This window comes from Macaca thibetana, chromosome 10, assembly GCF_024542745.1.
Source record: "Macaca thibetana thibetana isolate TM-01 chromosome 10, ASM2454274v1, whole genome shotgun sequence".
NCBI classification, from domain to species: Eukaryota; Metazoa; Chordata; class Mammalia; order Primates; family Cercopithecidae; genus Macaca; species Macaca thibetana.
The window spans coordinates 14,330,469-14,346,318 of NC_065587.1; the positions used below are offsets into that span (position 1 = coordinate 14,330,469).

The window sequence follows — 15,850 nt, forward strand, 5'->3', positions numbered from 1 at the left end:
ATGTTTGGTTTTCCATTCCTGAGTTACTTCACTTAGAATAACAGTCTCCGGCCGGGCACAGTGGCTCAAGCCTGTAATCCCAGCACTTTGGGAGGCCGAGACGGGCGGATCACGAGGTCAAGAGATCGAGACCATCCTGGCTAACACAGTGAAACCCCGTCTCTACCAAAAAAATACAAAAAACTAGCCAGGCATGGTAGCGGGCGCCTGTAGTCCCAGCTACTTGAGAGGCTGAGGCAGGAGAATGGTGTAGACCCGGGAGGCGGAGCTTGCAGTGAGCTGAGATCCGGCCACTGCACTCCAGCCTGGGCGACAGAGCGAGACTCCGTCTCAAAAAAAAGAAAAAAAAGAATAACAGTCTCCAATCTCACCCAGGTTGCTGCAAATGCCATTAGTTCATTCCTTTTTATTGCTGAGTAGTATTCCATTGTATATATACCACGGTCTTTATCCACTCATTGATAGATAGGCATTTGGGTTGGTTCCACATTTTTGCAGCTGCAAATTGTGCTGCTATAAACATGCATCACACAGGTATTTTTTGAAATGCATCCCTTCTCACGGCCATTGGCTACACCAGCCAGCACAGCATGGAAGGAGAAGATGAGAAGAGATGCCCAAGAGACTAGAAACCTCCTTGCAACCCAGCAAGTCTGTGCAGGTCTGTGAGTGTAGACTGTATCCCCTAATGGGGATTGATCCTAATTCATCCTAATGATGAATCAAATCCCGGATGGGATAAGGGCTTAACACTAGGCACAGAAAATAAGGAACCTGCCCCCCCCCCCACATACCTGATTATGGTGACTATTTTGATTCAAGGTCATTACTCGCACAGGGAACAGGTAAGGCAGCAGCATGGCCTGGCTGTGCGGACCCTGGAGAGAGGTCTTAGTGGGCACAGGACGATCAATGAGGGACAGGGCCTTAGAGATCATGTACTCCAACCCCATCAGAGTGCAGATCTGAGGGCAGAGGGGGGATAACACACGCTCAGGTCCCATGGAGAGCCAGGCAAAGAGTGCACAGCAGGCCCAGGTCTCCTGACCTACCCCAGTCATCACATCCCCACCCGCACTGACCACCAGCCCACCCTCCTCCACTGCCAGACACCTCGGGGCCCTGCGTGCCCTGTCTGGCCCAGCCTCCGGCTATGCCCACCATGAAGCACCACATCACAGCGTGATGGCCACAGAGGCTGGGGCCCACCGAGGCACAAGATCACAAAATGATTTGTCTAGGGAGTTTGGCCAAAAAGCGGATTTGCGAAGAACGGATAGTTCAGGCCACCCCTTCCAGAAGGCAAGATGTCACTTGCCTCCTGGGCACTTAGGATACTCTTTATTTCTGTCACCAGCACAGAAAATAATAAATTGCTCACAGTTCACTGACATCCTGCATTTTCTAAAGCGTCCACATTCCTCTTCCTGCTTAATCCCTGCAACCCCGTAAGGTAGATGGAGTTAGGATTTTCATCTCCATTCTACAGAAAAGGAAATGGGGGCCAGGAACACTAACCACTGGGGCTCCCCAAGCCTCAGGCCTAAGCCTCTCCTCATCCATGGGCAAGCTGTTCTGCGTGCCTGTGACACAGCTTCAACCCAGATGGCACCCCTGTGCTCCACATCTGCACATGCAACTGCCTCACCCACGCTCCACGTGCACATCCCCAAGGCATCTCAAACTCAGCAGGTCCAAAACCAAACCTTGATCTTCCTCCTCTACTCTTTTTGTTTGTTTGTTTTGTTTTGTTTTGTTTTGTTGAGACAGAGTTTCACTCTTGTCGCCCAGGCTGGAGTGCAAAGGCACAATTTCAGTTCACTGCAACTTCCACCTCCCAGGTTCAATCGATTCTCCTGCCTCAGCCTCCCAAGTAGCTGGGTTTACAGGGATGCGCCACCACCCCCGGCTAATTTTGTAATTTTTTTAGTAGTGATGGGGTTTCACCATGTTGGCCAGACTGGTTTCGAACTCCTGACCTCAGGTGATCCACCAGCCTCGGTCTTCCAAAGTGCTGGGATTACAGGCATGAGCCACCACACCCAGCCTCCTCCCCTTCTCTCTACTCACTGCTAGGCTGGGTCTTCTCCCAGTCCCCCAAGTGGTTTTTTCCACCCAGCTGACAAGTCTGAAACCCAGAAGTTATCCTCAATGCCACCCTCTTCACTACCCATATCCATCCATCAAGCTTCAGTTCACCTCCTAAACATCTCTCAAACACATCTGCCTCTGTCCATGCCCTTTGTACCTACCCTGGCCCAAGCACCGGCATCACTCCTCTCTGGTCAGCTGCAGCAGCCTTCTCGATGCTTCCCTGCAGCCAGCCTTGACCCCTTCATAATCCGTTTGCTTCTTAAGATGCAAATCAGATCATGACAACCTGCCTGTTCTAAGCCCTTTAAAGTTTCCCATTGCTCTCGGGATAAAACTAAGCTCTTTAGCTCAACCCACGTGGCCCAGACTAGCCTGCCTCCTCTCCTTTAGTGCTCCCCACACTCCTCCACTGGTTCCTCGTGATCCAGCCTTCTTCTAGGTCTCTGAACAAGCCATGCCTCCTCCACCCCGGCTCCTGCTGCTTTCTCTCCCACAGCCCTGCCTTCATTGTGCCTGGTTAGCTGCTCCTTATTCACTAGAGGTCAGATCCACCACCACTTCCTCAGGGAGGCCCATCCTGATCTCCATATAAGCTCAGACAATGCTTTGAAGGGCAGCAAAGCGTAGAGCCTGAAAAGAAGGGAAGGGAATGCAGTGGTTAGATGCACAGACCCTAGAGTCAGACTGTCTGGATTCACAAACCTTGGATAAATGGCTTAACCTCTCCTTGCTTCAATTTGGTCTCTGTATAATGGGCATAATTAAAGTACTTATTCAGGCCACATGTGGTGGTTCACGCCCGTACTGCCGGCACTTTGGGAGGCTGAGGCAGGCAGATCACTTAAGGTCAGAAGTTCGAGACCAGGCTGGGCAACATGGTGAAACCCCGTCTGTACTAAAAATACACAAATTAGCCAGGCCTGACGGCACATGGCCTGTAATCTCAGCTACTTGGGAGGCTGAGACACAAGAATCACTCAAACCCAGGAGGCGGAGGTTACAGTGAGCCGAGATCATGCCACTGCTCTCCAGCCTGGGCAACAGAGCGAGACTCTGTCTCAAAAAAATAATAATAATAATTAAAAATTAAAAAATAAAAGCGTTGGATTTGAATCCAGGTCTATCACATTTCAGAGGCCGTACAATTATATGCTGCTTAAGATAATGCAACAAGTAGAACTAAAATAAATTTTAAAAATAAAAATAATATAAAGTACTTACCTCATAGAGTTGTAATCAGAACTAATGAACTTGTGTATGTGCATTGCTCATAACAGTCCTCGGCATACTCTAAGCTCTCTGTGGACATAGTTGTCTACATGTGACGTTAGCCTGTCACACACCATCATGGTGCCATATAGGGACTTTTCTTTCATAGTATGTTATCCAGGCTGTATGATTATCTGATGACATACGTGTCCTTCATGAGAGTGTAAGCTCTATAAGGCCTGTTTTGTACCCCTCATATCTCTCATGCCAAGCCCAGGCCTGGCACAGTGGTAGGCACTTAGTCCATATTTGCTCACCGGACTCACAGTAAGCCTAGAGCAAAGCATCTCCCTGCCCCGGACCACGTGGTCTTTTCCCCAATACAGAGTATACTCTTGGCCAGAGCTGGCCAAGTATGACTAGCAGGCCAAATCCAGCCCATCCAGCCTGCCACCGGATTTTTTTTTTTTTTTTTTTTTTTTTTTTTTTTTTGAGATAGAGTCTCACTCACTCTGTCACTCACTGCCCAGGCTGGAGTGCAGTGGCTCCATCTCAGCTCACTGCAACTTCTGCCTCCTGGGTTCAAGCGATTCTCCTGCCTCAGCTTCCCGAGTAGCTGGGGCTACAGGCACGCACCACCACACCCGGCTAATTTTTGTATTTTTAGTAGAGATGAGGTTTCGCCATGTTGGCCATGCTGGTCTCGAATTCCTGACCTCAGGGGATCCACCCACCTCGGCCTCCCAAAGTGATTTTGTAAATAAAGTTTTAATGGAAGACAACCATGTTCATTTGTTTATATATTGTTTATGGCTGTTTATGTGCTACAACCGCAAAGTTAAGAAATTGCAACTGAGACCATATGGCCAGCAAAGACAAAAACATTTGCTGTCTTTCCCTTTACAGAACAAGTTTGCCAGTGTCAGCTTTAGGCATGTGTAATCTCCTTGAAGCCAAAGCCCATGGCTTCATGGGGTTGGTATAAGGCTTACACCACTCTTAGAACAAGGCCTAGTACAGGGGAAGGGCTCCATAATGTTGGCAGGTGATGTGAAGTGCCATATGCTTACTCATAGGAGACCAGTAAATATTTGTTCATAAAATAAATCAGATATTTTCTGCCCCTTGTGATAGATTTTGGCACCAAGACCAGGCCTGCCTTTGTGGAAAGTCAGGACAATTTATAGGGAAGTTATGTCTGGACTGACATTTTGGGGAGAGGGACCTCAGAAATAAAAATTGCTACCTTTTACTGTGTACCTTCTAGTGTGAGACACAGTAAAAGGTAGGACCCAATTTAATTCTTTTTTTTTTTCTTCTTGAGATGGAATCTCACTGTGACGCCCAGGCTGGAGTGCAATGGTGAGATCTCGGCTCACTGCAACCTCCGCCTCCCGCGTTCAAGCGATTCTTCTGCCTCAGCACCCCCGAGTAGCTGGGGCTACAGGCGTGCACCACCATGCCCAGCTAATTTTTTCATTTTTTGTAGAGAAGGGGTTTCACCATACTGGCCAGGCTGGTCTTGAACTCCTGACCTCAAGTGATCTACCCGCCTCACCCTCCCAAAGTGCTGGGATTACATCGGTGAGCCGAGCCCAGCCCCAATTTAATTCTTATAATAGCACTTCTCAAACTTTCATATGCATGCAAATCTTGCTCCGGGGATCTCATTAAAATGCAGATTATGACTCAATTGGGGGAAAGAGCTGAGGGGCGGCATTTCTTTTTTTCTTTTTTTCTGAGATGGAGCCTCGCTCTGTCACCCAGGTTAGAGTGCAGTGGCACAATCTCAGTTTACTGCAACCTCCGCCTCCCGGGTTCAAGCAATTCTCCTGCCTCAGCCTCCCAAGTAGCTGGGATTACAAGTGCCCACCATCATGCCTGGCTAAATTTTGTATTTTTAGTAGAAGCAAGGCTTCGCCATGCTGGCCAGGTTGGTCTCGAACTCCTGACCGCAGGTGATCCGCTCGCCTCAGCCTCCCAAAGTACTAGGATTACAGGCATGAGCCACCATGCCTGGCAGGACTGCCTTTCTAACTAGATGCCAGTGCTGCTGGGCCTCAGGCTGCACTTGCAGCAGCAAAGCCTTAAAACATTCCTATAAGCTACAGATTATTTTTATTATTCCCATTTCACAGGATGGGGAAACTGAGGCTCAGAGCAGTAATGACTCCTGCCCAAGGGTCACACTTTTGATAAGTGACAAAGCCAGGATTCAAAGTCAAGTGTGACTAACTCCAAAATCCCTATTCCATTTGTGACACTACCCAGCCAGAAATACCTCCTTCAAGAAACTTCTCCAATGTAGGAGTCCCTGCTTGCTCCTAAATCAGCTTCCTTCCCACCTGGATCTGGGCCCTGCCAAGTCTGGTGGCCTAAGCTATTTGTGCTTAGGTGCTATTTGTTAGTTGCCCACTGTTGTCTTTTTTCTTTTTTGAGATGGAGTCTTGCTCTATTGCCCAGGCTGGGGTGCAGTGGCACGATCTCAGCTCACTGCAACCTCCGCCTCCCAAGTTCAAGCCATCCTCCTGCCTCAGCCCCCCTAGTCGCTGGGACTATAGGCATGCGCCACCATGCCCGGCTAATTTTTGTATTTTTTTTCAGTAGAGGCGGGGTTGCACCATGTTAGCCAGGCTGGTTTCGAACGCCTGAATTCAGGTGATCCACCCACCTCGGCCTCCCAAAGTGCTGGGATTACAGGTGTGAGCCACCGCACCCGGCCTGTTGCCTTCTTTCTCGGCAAAGGGGCCTCTTCCAAGAGAGGCCAGAGCTTGGGGCTGGCTCTGCTGTGCCGAAGAGGCTTCTGTGTGTATTCCCCGCTGGTGGCCATTATTTAGAGCATGTCATACGCTGCCTTGGTGGCTTCTGAAGCCGTTCTGATTCCTCCACATTGCTCTTTGCTGGCTGCAACACAGCAGACCCCTCCCTCCTCCCCTGCCGCCCTCCATCTTGTCCACACATGCCTGGCCTCTGGCGCACACACGCGTGCATCCCAGCTCCCTCCGCAGCCGACCCTCCCTCCCCCTGCTGGCAGGAAGGCTGAGCTGGGGCATCCGGGTTCCCACAGCGGATGGGGCGCAACTGGAAAAATCAAGCCCTGGGCTGCTGTGAGTCCATTTGCTCTGAGGACACAATTGGGTCGGCCACCTGCAGGCATCCCGTGGGTAGGAAGAGCCCACTTTCTTGGAGGGGGAAGGCCAGAGCCTTTCTTCTGCCTGCTCCTCTGAGCTGCTGCTGCTGCTGCCCCTCGGAAACCATACCGGCCTCTTTCTTTCTTTCCTTCTTTCTTCTGTCATTCCCCTTTGCGGCTGGCCAGGACCATGTCCACATGGAAAGGGCAGAGCTATTAGAAACTATCTAACTGCCCAGAGTGGTGGCTCAGGCCTGTAATCCCAGCACTTTGGGAGGCCGGGTGGATCACCTGAGGTTAAGAGTTCGAGACCAGCCTGGCCAACATGGCGAAAACCCACCTCTACTAAAAATACAAGAATTAGCCAGGCATGGTGGCAGGCACCTATAATCCCAGCTGCTTGGGAGGCTGAGGCAGGAGAATTGCTTGAACCCAGAAGACGGAGGTTGCACTGAGCCAAGATCATGCCACTGCACTCCACCTGGGGTATAGAGCAAGAATCTCTCTCTAAAACAAACAAACAAAAAGAAACCATCTAACGGTCCATACCCCATGTTACACAGGGGAAAAACAGAGGAGGCGCGTCACCTGCCTTAGCCACACAGCAAGTGAGTGGCACAGCTAGGACCCAAACCCAGTTCTCCAGGCTCTGTGGCGCCCACCCATTCTGGGCTCCTTGGAAGTCACATAGGGAAACTACAGGGTGCTCCCAAAGTTGAGCTGGTCTGGATATGAATCCTGGTTCACTAGCTGGTGGCAGGGGAGTTTCTCTCTCTGAAACTCAGTTTTCTTGTTTGTAGATTGGGGCCAAAAAAAACACACGCTGCCGGGCTGTTATGAGGATGAAATTATATCATATATGTTAGGTACCCGCTCAAGACCCAACCCAGAGTGGATGCTTAACAAATATTCTCTCTCTTCTCCTGGGTTTTCAATGAGCTCTCACCATCCTCACTTGCTTATAAAGATGCAAGTTAAGGTGGCTTTTTAGTCATGCATGTCTGTGCATGCATGGGTGTGGATGTGGGTGTGTTTGGGCTGGGGGATCAGGTTGAGGACACAGCGTGTTGTCTTAGCAATGATTTGCAAGGAGAGAACACCTCCCTGGGTCTGGGGAGGGAGAAACCCCATCCCGCCCAAGAGAAGGAGGGTGCTGAGGCTGCAGAGTAGCCCAGCCGCCTCAGGCCCCCATCCTCCCACCCCTGCTTCCCTATACGCAGCGCGGTTTTGCCCCAAGAGCTCTGCCCTTGTTCAAGTCCCCCCAGATAACCCACTCACCCATTAGTGAGCAATGTAGACTATGCTGCAGATCCATGACTGGGACAGAAGAAGGGTTTTTACATCACACACATCTCAGCAAACTGCCTAAAATCCCCTTTCAACGCCTGTAATCCCAGCACTTTGGGAGGCCGAGGCGGGCAGACCGCTTGAGTTCAGGAGTTCAAGACCAGCCTGGTCAACATGGCGAAACCCTGTCTCTACTAAAAATACAAAAACTAGCTGGGTGTGATGGTGCACACCTGTAATCCCAGCTACTTGGGAGGCTGAGGCAGGAGAATCGCTTGAACCCGGGAGGTGGAGAATGCAGTGAGCCAAGATCACACCACTACGCTCCAGCCTGGGCAACAGAGCAAGGCTCCATCTCAAAAAATAAAAATAAAAATAAATTTTAAAAAAGAAAAAGAAAAATCCCTACAGTTCTATATAGAGAAATTCTCTTCTCACGGATCCTTCTTGAACACACTGCCACCCAAAGGGGTGGGGACAGGGATGGGGATAAGAGGAAGCGCCACTCCTGGCACCTTCCCCTCCAAAACCAACCTCCCTGACCAATCCCTGGGCTTGGCCAGAGGGCCCTGTAATTTATCAGGACTCGACTTCCTTAGAAGCCACTTAAGCAACATTTAAAGAAGACATCTTTGGCCGGGCACAACACTTTGGTAGGCCAAGGTGGGCAGATCACGAGGTCAGGAGTTCGAGATCAGCCTGGCCAACATAGTGAACCCCCTTCTCTACTAAAAGTACAAAAATTAGCCAGGCATGGTGGTGCATGCCTGTAATCCCAGCTACTTGGGAGGCTGAGGCAGGAGAATCACTTGAACCCAGGAGGCAGAGGTTGCAGTGAGCCGAGATCGCCCCACTGCACTCCAGCCTGGGCGATGGGGAGACTCTGTCTCAAAAAATAATAATAATAAAAAAGACATATTTTCCCTCACCCCTGCCTCAAGCCGGCCCTGCCACCTGCCTGGCCCATGGCTGGGTCCTGAGGTCACAGAGCTGGGTCCTGAGGTCACTAGCTGCCTATTTGAATTTGGATAGAAAAAAAAATGTTTTACTTCGCAAAGACACTTTGTGAAGGGCTCCCCAACACCTCTGGGTCCTCATTCAGGTGCTGCTCCCCCCACAAACACATGTAACCCTGGCCTCTGCCCTTAGCTGCCTGCCCCCCTTTTCCCCCATCCACCCCCAACTATAGGAGCCCTGGCCCTCGCCTTCTATTTCTCCCTTTTCATTACCATATTCTTTTCTTCTCCGGTCCTGTTTGTCAGTCCTTATCCGGAAGGGTTTCTCTTCTTTGTTTTCTTTGCAATGTGCCTGTTCCTTCCTTCTGGACCACAACCCCACGTTTATTCACGTAATGAGCTTCTATTGGCAGCCTACTGTGCCGCTGGACAGAGAGGATAACGAGAAGAAATGTTTTCTTTGTAAAGTCCCAGTCCTTGCCTCCTGACCCATGGTTCATGGTGGAAGCATATGTATACACCAATATTTATTATAATATCATGCGTTGAATGTTTATTATAGACGCCAGAAACCTATCTAAGTGCATTGCCTGAATCAACTCATTTAATCCTCACAACAATCTTAGGAGCTTGGCATTATTACCATCCCTGCTTAACAGATGGGGAAACTGAGGCACACAGAGGTGAGATACATTTTTTATTGCACAGCTAATAAATGCTGCAGCCAGACACAAATCCAAGCCATGTGGTTCCACCTAACCACTGTACCACACTGCCTCTCAACGTGCCCAAGGGCCCCAACGCGTAGACGAGGGAGCTCGTAATTTTGCCTAAGGAAGTCAGGGAAGGCTTTACAGAAGAGGGGACTTAGAGCTGGGTTTTGAAGGATGAAGAAGAGTTTGCTGACTGAAGAATAGGAAAGACATTCCAGTAGGAAGCTCTGTATTTCAAAAGTCAGCAGCATGAAATGACACGTCATGGGAAGTTTGCTGTGGTGGGACAAGAGAGAACATGAGGACTGGGAGCCGTGGGAGCTGGAAGAGGGCAGAGGCCAAGTCACACAGGGCCCTGTGTGCCTGATGGCATGCTGGAGTTTGGCCCTGGAGGCACTGGGGAGCTCCTACAGGGCTGTGAGCTGGGCAGTGGCTTGCTTGCTCTCTCTCTCTCCCTGGGATTGCAAAGCAGCCTCTCCTCTAAGGCTGTGTCCGTAAACCCCCAGCGCCTCAGGGCTGCTCTCCCACCTGCCTCTGTGCGCCTCAGTCTCACACCCATGTCGTTCTCTTTCTCCCTGACTCTCTGTGTTCCACAGGGGCCGTGAGGGCCTCAAGCATTTTCCCGATCCTGAGTGTGATTCTGCTTTTCATGGGTGGCCTCTGCATCGCAGCCAGCGAGTTCTACAAAACTCGACACAACATCATCCTGAGTGCCGGCATCTTCTTTGTGTCTGCAGGTAACAGCCACTGATCTGAGTGGGCTGGAGTCCAGGCCTGCCACTGGGAAGAAGGCTGGGGTCTGGGTGCTTAGGGGCCACGAGGGCCTGGCAGAGAGAGATGGGGAGACAGGAGAGGAATCTCCAGGACTTGCACTAGGTCGTGTTGCAGGGGAGAAAGGTTGTGGTGGGGGCTCCTGTCCTGTAGCAACGCCTGAGCCTCCACCAAATCCTCCAGGAGCATCCCCATATCCCATCCCTTGGCCCAGTGGCCCATCTTCTTCCCACCACTTGGAAAAAGGCCCAAATCCCCGCTTCCTCTCAGGGTACTTGGCCAATTGCCACTTGCCCTTCTCCCTCTTGGTGCAAGTAAACCCATGAGGAGGCTGGAGAGAGGGCACCCAAGTACCTCGCTGTTCCAACCCCTATGGGATACTCAGCTTCACCTTGGAAACCAAGGGTGGACTCTCCCCTCACTGTTCCACCCAGGTGGGAGCAGGCAGGCACCCACATCCAGAAGTCTGAGCCCAGTTACATGACAAATGAGTCACACTCACTTCAGATGCCAGAAAAAGAACCTGGGTGTAGCCTGAGCCATTTAATAAGAATGACCAACATCAGGCCGGGTGCAGTGGCTCATGCTTGCAATCCCAGCACTTTGGGAGGCTGAGACAGGAGGATTGCTTGAGCTCAGGAGTTCGAGACCAGCCTGGGCAACATAGCGAGGCCTCAAGACCGTGTCTCTACAAAAATTTTTTTCTTTTAATCAGCTGGGCGTGGTGGCACATCCATAATCCCAGCTACTAGAGAGGCTGAGGTGGGAGGATCGCTTGATCCCAGGAGTTTGAGACTTGCAGTGAGCTATGATCACACCACTGCACTCCAGCCTGGGTGACAGAGCAAGACTCTATCTAAAAAAAAAAAAAAAAAGAAAAGAACCACCAACATCTAAGAGTACTCACATGTATTCACCCTTTTAACCTTCTCCGTGACCCTAAAGAGTAAGGCTTAACCTGACTCCCATTCTACAGATCTGGAAACTCAAACCAAGGTTAACTTGCCAAGGCTTTGAACGCTGGCAGCCTGGCTCCAGGAGCCCACCTTCACCCGCTGCTACACCAGCTTCAAAGCCCTGTGCAGCCTTAAGCAAGTTCCTTAACCTCTCTGTGCTTGTCTCCTCATCTGTGCCCTGCTTGAGAAGCACCAAGCAGTGAAAGCAGGTAGTGAAGCCTCAGTGAACAATATCAGTTACTCAGCACCTTGTGAAATGCCTCCCTTCTCCCGCCCTGCCCATGTCTGTTTCCATTAACGCTTCCCTTGTGGCTCTCTCTGAATGGAAAGAAAATGTTAAGGGGAAGCTGGCAGATGTCCCTCTACACTGCCCCACCTGTTCATGAAAACGCGGGACCCGGGAAGGCCCACAGAGCTGTCCCCGACCTTTAGGGCTGCCCAGTGGCCGACTTCCTGAGAAACTAACGTCCTTCTCTCTGATCCCCCCACCCCGCCACCCTGCACCCCGCAGGTCTCAGTAACATCATTGGCATCATAGTGTACATATCTGCCAATGCCGGAGACCCCTCCAAGAGCGACTCCAAAAAGAATAGTTACTCATACGGCTGGTCCTTCTACTTCGGGGCCCTGTCCTTCATCATCGCCGAGATGGTCGGGGTGCTGGCGGTGCACATGTTTATCGACCGGCACAAACAGCTGCGGGCCACGGCCCGCGCCACGGACTACCTCCAGGCCTCTGCCATCACCCGCATCCCCAGCTACCGCTACCGCTACCAGCGCCGCAGCCGCTCAAGCTCGCGCTCCACGGAGCCCTCACACTCCAGGGACGCCTCCCCCGTGGGTATCAAGGGCTTCAACACCCTGCCGTCCACGGAAATCTCCATGTACACGCTCAGCAGGGATCCCCTGAAGGCCGCCACCACGCCCACCGCCACCTACAACTCCGACAGGGATAACAGCTTCCTCCAGGTTCACAACTGTATCCAGAAGGAGAACAAGGACTCTCTCCACTCCAACACAGCCAACCGCCGGACCACCCCCGTATGAAAACCGCGGGGCCTCGCCAGCACCGGGGCCGAGCCGGGAGGAGGGCGCGGTCCCCGGGGGCGGGGCGGGGCGGGGCGGGGGCACCCAGACCATCCGCGGGGAGACCTCCCAAAAGCGAAAGAAAAAAAAAAAAAAAAAAAAACCACACACACACACACCACAAAAAAAGAGAAAAACATAACAAGTAAATTTTAAAAAAAAGAACAAAATATAAGAGGAACAAAGAAGCAAAACAACAGGAAATGTGGGAAAACATAAACGAAGGAAGAAAAACAAACTCTAAAAAAAAGCGAGAGGGATAAAAAATTAAAAATAGAAAATAAATCTAAAAGAAAATGCATGATTTCCCATGTACCATTATTTTAACATTTAATAAAAATCAATTTAAATGAAAAAATAAAAGGGAACCAAGATAACATTAAAGCAAAAAAATATATATGAACAGAAAGGAAAGGGGATGTCCTTTGTATTTTTCAGGGTTTATGTTATTATTTTTTTTTAACGCCGGGAGAGTTACTTTTCTGTTCCCTTTAACCCCCAGTGGGCCCTGCCTCCCTGGGAGAGTGGGGGGCGAGACTCAGGGGCCCTGGGGCCAGGTGAGCCTGCAGTCACTGCCAGGTCCTTGGAGCCCCTGGGTGGGTGCCCCAGGAATGCGGGGAAGGCTCAGGGCTTGAGCCGCCCCCACCCAGCATTGATGGGGCAATTGTAGGCCTCCAGGTGACCGAGCCCTTGTCCCTCCTCTCCGTTAGGGTGCCTGGAGCGGGGTACACTTGGGGCTTGCCTGGCCCCAGGTTCCCAGTCCTTAATGGTCCTTAACCCACTGTGATGACTTCCTAGGCCTTGAGGAAAGGGAAGGAGAGGGGAGGCCGCCGGTGGCTTACCAAGATGCCGGAAACCCCGGAGTCCTCAGGGTGAGCCTCTTGGGGTCATGTCCCCAAGCTCCTGTCCTTGGGGTCAGGAGACACCCAACCCCGGGGGACATGAAACAGCTCTCCCTCCTCACCCCTCACCTCAGGGCCACCTGATGACCCTGGGGTGATGGTGGACCCCCAGACTCATAAGGCCCCCAGTTCCCTGGGAAGGGGGTTCATTGACCCTTTGGGGGTCCTTGGACTCACTGATGCCCTCTTGGGGCCCAGCGGGTTCAACAATGACACTGCAAAAAGGTTTCTTTTTACAAAAGAAAAAGGAAAAACAAGTGGTGATTTTTTTTTAATAAAAAAACCACAGACTATAAATAGATGTAAATATAAAATAAGTGGATTTACTTGCAAGAAAATCAGATAGTATTTTTCTTTTAATTCTTTTCCAGCTTTAAACTGTGAAAACAAAAAATGGGGTGGGGTGGGGGACTTAAAATTTAGCAGGGAACTTGTAAAGAAAAAAAAAAAAAACAGAAAACGAATATACAAATCCATTTACAAAAACAAAGCAAAACCCTCATGAGAGGTGAGAGCTGGGCTTGAAGGTTGGAGGGAGTAGGGGAAGGTCCTAGTGAGCTGCAGGAGGTCTCTGTGATGGAAAGGTGGCTTCCTCAGACCAGGAAGGTGCTGTGAATGGGGGAAGACAGAATCCAACAAAGAGACCACACGCCCCACGCGCACGCATGCATGCACGTCCACACACACATACACAGTCCACTTAGCCCAGCACTGCAGTCACTCACAGGGACACACTCAGTCTCAACCCTTCCATCCCATACATAGCCAGGGGCGTGGCTCAAAGGAAATTGACTCATGCCCTCCACAGCCATGGACCACAACAACTCCACATTGGCCTTTGTGTTCATTCAGACCCTTCCAACACAGCACACACATGAACACACACATGCATGCATACACACACACACACACACACGCACACACCACTCGCATGCATGGGAAGGGCACCCATCTAGAATCCAGGACTGGATTCCGGAATTCCTTGCTGCATGGCCTCTCTGGCCCTTAATTTTCCCCCCATGTAAGCATGTGGATTGACCCAGATAAGCACTAAAGGCCCATTCTTGCTCTATGTATCTGTGACTTCAGATCTGCCACCTGCCCCAAGGATATGCCAGGGATGACCAGGACAGCTGCCACCAGGCCCCCAGGCTCATCATCAGTCAGCCTCTCAGACACACACACACACACACACACCATATACCTCCTCACTGTGCTCCCCAAACCCTGCCCCACATCCAATGTCAAAGCAAAAATACACACATGTGAGCAAACGTAACGCTGTTCAGGCAAAGAAGGGAAAGACACAGGGGTCCCCAAAGGCCTTCTTCACTTTGTGTCCCCTTGCTGCGATCATGGAGAGTTAAGGAGGCTTCCTTGGAAGAAGAGATCTGCCACCAGAGCTTTCCCAGTATCTTTGGGGATCTGTGAAAAAGAGCATCCTCTGAGGTTTGCTGGGAGGGCTTAAGGCTGAAGGGATGGAGAGGAAAATGTTAGCAGTTCCGTCCCAGTGTAAGGACCAACCCCAAAAGTTAAACTTGCACCACAGACTAAAGGCCAGGGGCATCCTTTGTTTCTCCCCTTTCTTCCCCAGAGTGACAAGGGCCAGTTCAGACTGTCAGAAATCCAACAACTTTCCTGAACTGGAAATTTCAGAACAGGCTGCAAGTCACTCCCAGGTGACTGAAGGTCAAGGTGAGGCCCCCTGCCTCTGCCTGTGAGTCTCCCTCGGTTTGCATCTTTCTTAACACTGGCATTTCCTGAGGTTGAGCTCTCTGGGGAGTTCTAGAGAATGGCTCGCAAGGCTTTTCGAGCTTGCACATCTCACCTGCCTTTCCTGTCTTTTGCCTGGGAAAGGAAAGTTAGTTTCCCAGGTCAGCACAGGGCAGAACATCGGCCCGCCCAGCCCAGAAGTGCAGGGGGAGGTCATGGGGCAGAACGATGGGAGACAATTCAACGTGTGGTAACCACCACCAAGTTGTCCTCAGTCTGGGCAGAAACTCAACTCTACCCCTCTCCCACCCCAATCTTGCCCGCCACCCCGTCAGATTCCAGACCTAAAGGGATCAAGGACAAGAGCCAAGGGAGAATGGAGAGGCCCCAAGGAAACAGCACCCAAGTGGGTACTGTCTGAAGTGAAAAACTAGCTCCGATTCTCTGAATTCCGACAGAGCGTTTGGGAGGGCAATCAGTGCTCTTCCATGGTGCGAGGCCTGGGTTCTGGGTCTGCCTGAAGAAAGCCACTGGGGTGTGGGTGACATCGTCGTGGCTGAGAAGGGGGCTAGGGGGTCCGGAGGGAAGGAGCCAGGACCGGAACTGCAAGGGTGTTGCTTCCCAGGGTGTGGATGATTGCTCATGTCCAGCTCAGACCAGTTCAAGAAACTAACCTCCATTTATTTTCTTGGTGGGTCTTTTTTTTTTTTTTTTTTTCAGACTGTTAACAGAAAAAAAATTTTAAAAAGCAGAAAACTGAAAAAAAAAATCCTGGTACATGAAATAAAGATTTTTTTTTATAGCTTTTGGTCCTCACTTCAGTGAATTTCTTTAATTCCTTCCCCAACTCCTGGCATCCTATTTAAAACAATCTTAAAGCTGTAGATTCTTGGGGATGGGAGCTTTAGAGGCTGGGCAGTAGGGCGTCCCCCCAGCCTCTAGATCATGAGTTCCCTATTAAATACCCTTTAGGGATACTTGCACGCCTCCAGTGACAGAGGGCTCACCCCCTCCAAAGATAGCACCAGCCAGC

The 15,850-nt window shown here is 50.8% G+C and overlaps 3 protein-coding genes across 10 annotated transcripts in view; 2 read left to right on the plus strand and 1 right to left on the minus strand.

The window, feature by feature from the left end:
- MPST (mercaptopyruvate sulfurtransferase) overlaps positions 1-11,603 on the minus strand; it is a 462,750-nt gene extending 451,147 nt beyond the window's left edge. Inside the window, exon 1 of the mRNA XM_050806342.1 lies at positions 11,599-11,603. The gene's annotated coding sequence lies outside the window, so the exon portion shown is untranslated. The remainder of the gene's footprint in view (positions 1-11,598) is intronic.
- Positions 1-12,352, plus strand: part of CACNG2 (calcium voltage-gated channel auxiliary subunit gamma 2) — a 139,029-nt gene extending 126,677 nt beyond the window's left edge. Inside the window, exons 3-4 of the mRNA XM_050806343.1 lie at positions 9,986-10,126; positions 11,628-12,352. Of these exons, the coding sequence (XP_050662300.1) occupies positions 9,986-10,126; positions 11,628-12,163 (677 nt within the window). The 3' untranslated portion in view covers positions 12,164-12,352. The remainder of the gene's footprint in view (positions 1-9,985; positions 10,127-11,627) is intronic.
- The window catches only part of TXN2 (thioredoxin 2), a 393,736-nt gene that overhangs the window by 279,928 nt on the left and 97,958 nt on the right, over positions 1-15,850 (plus strand). The gene's annotated exons all lie outside the window — the stretch shown is intronic.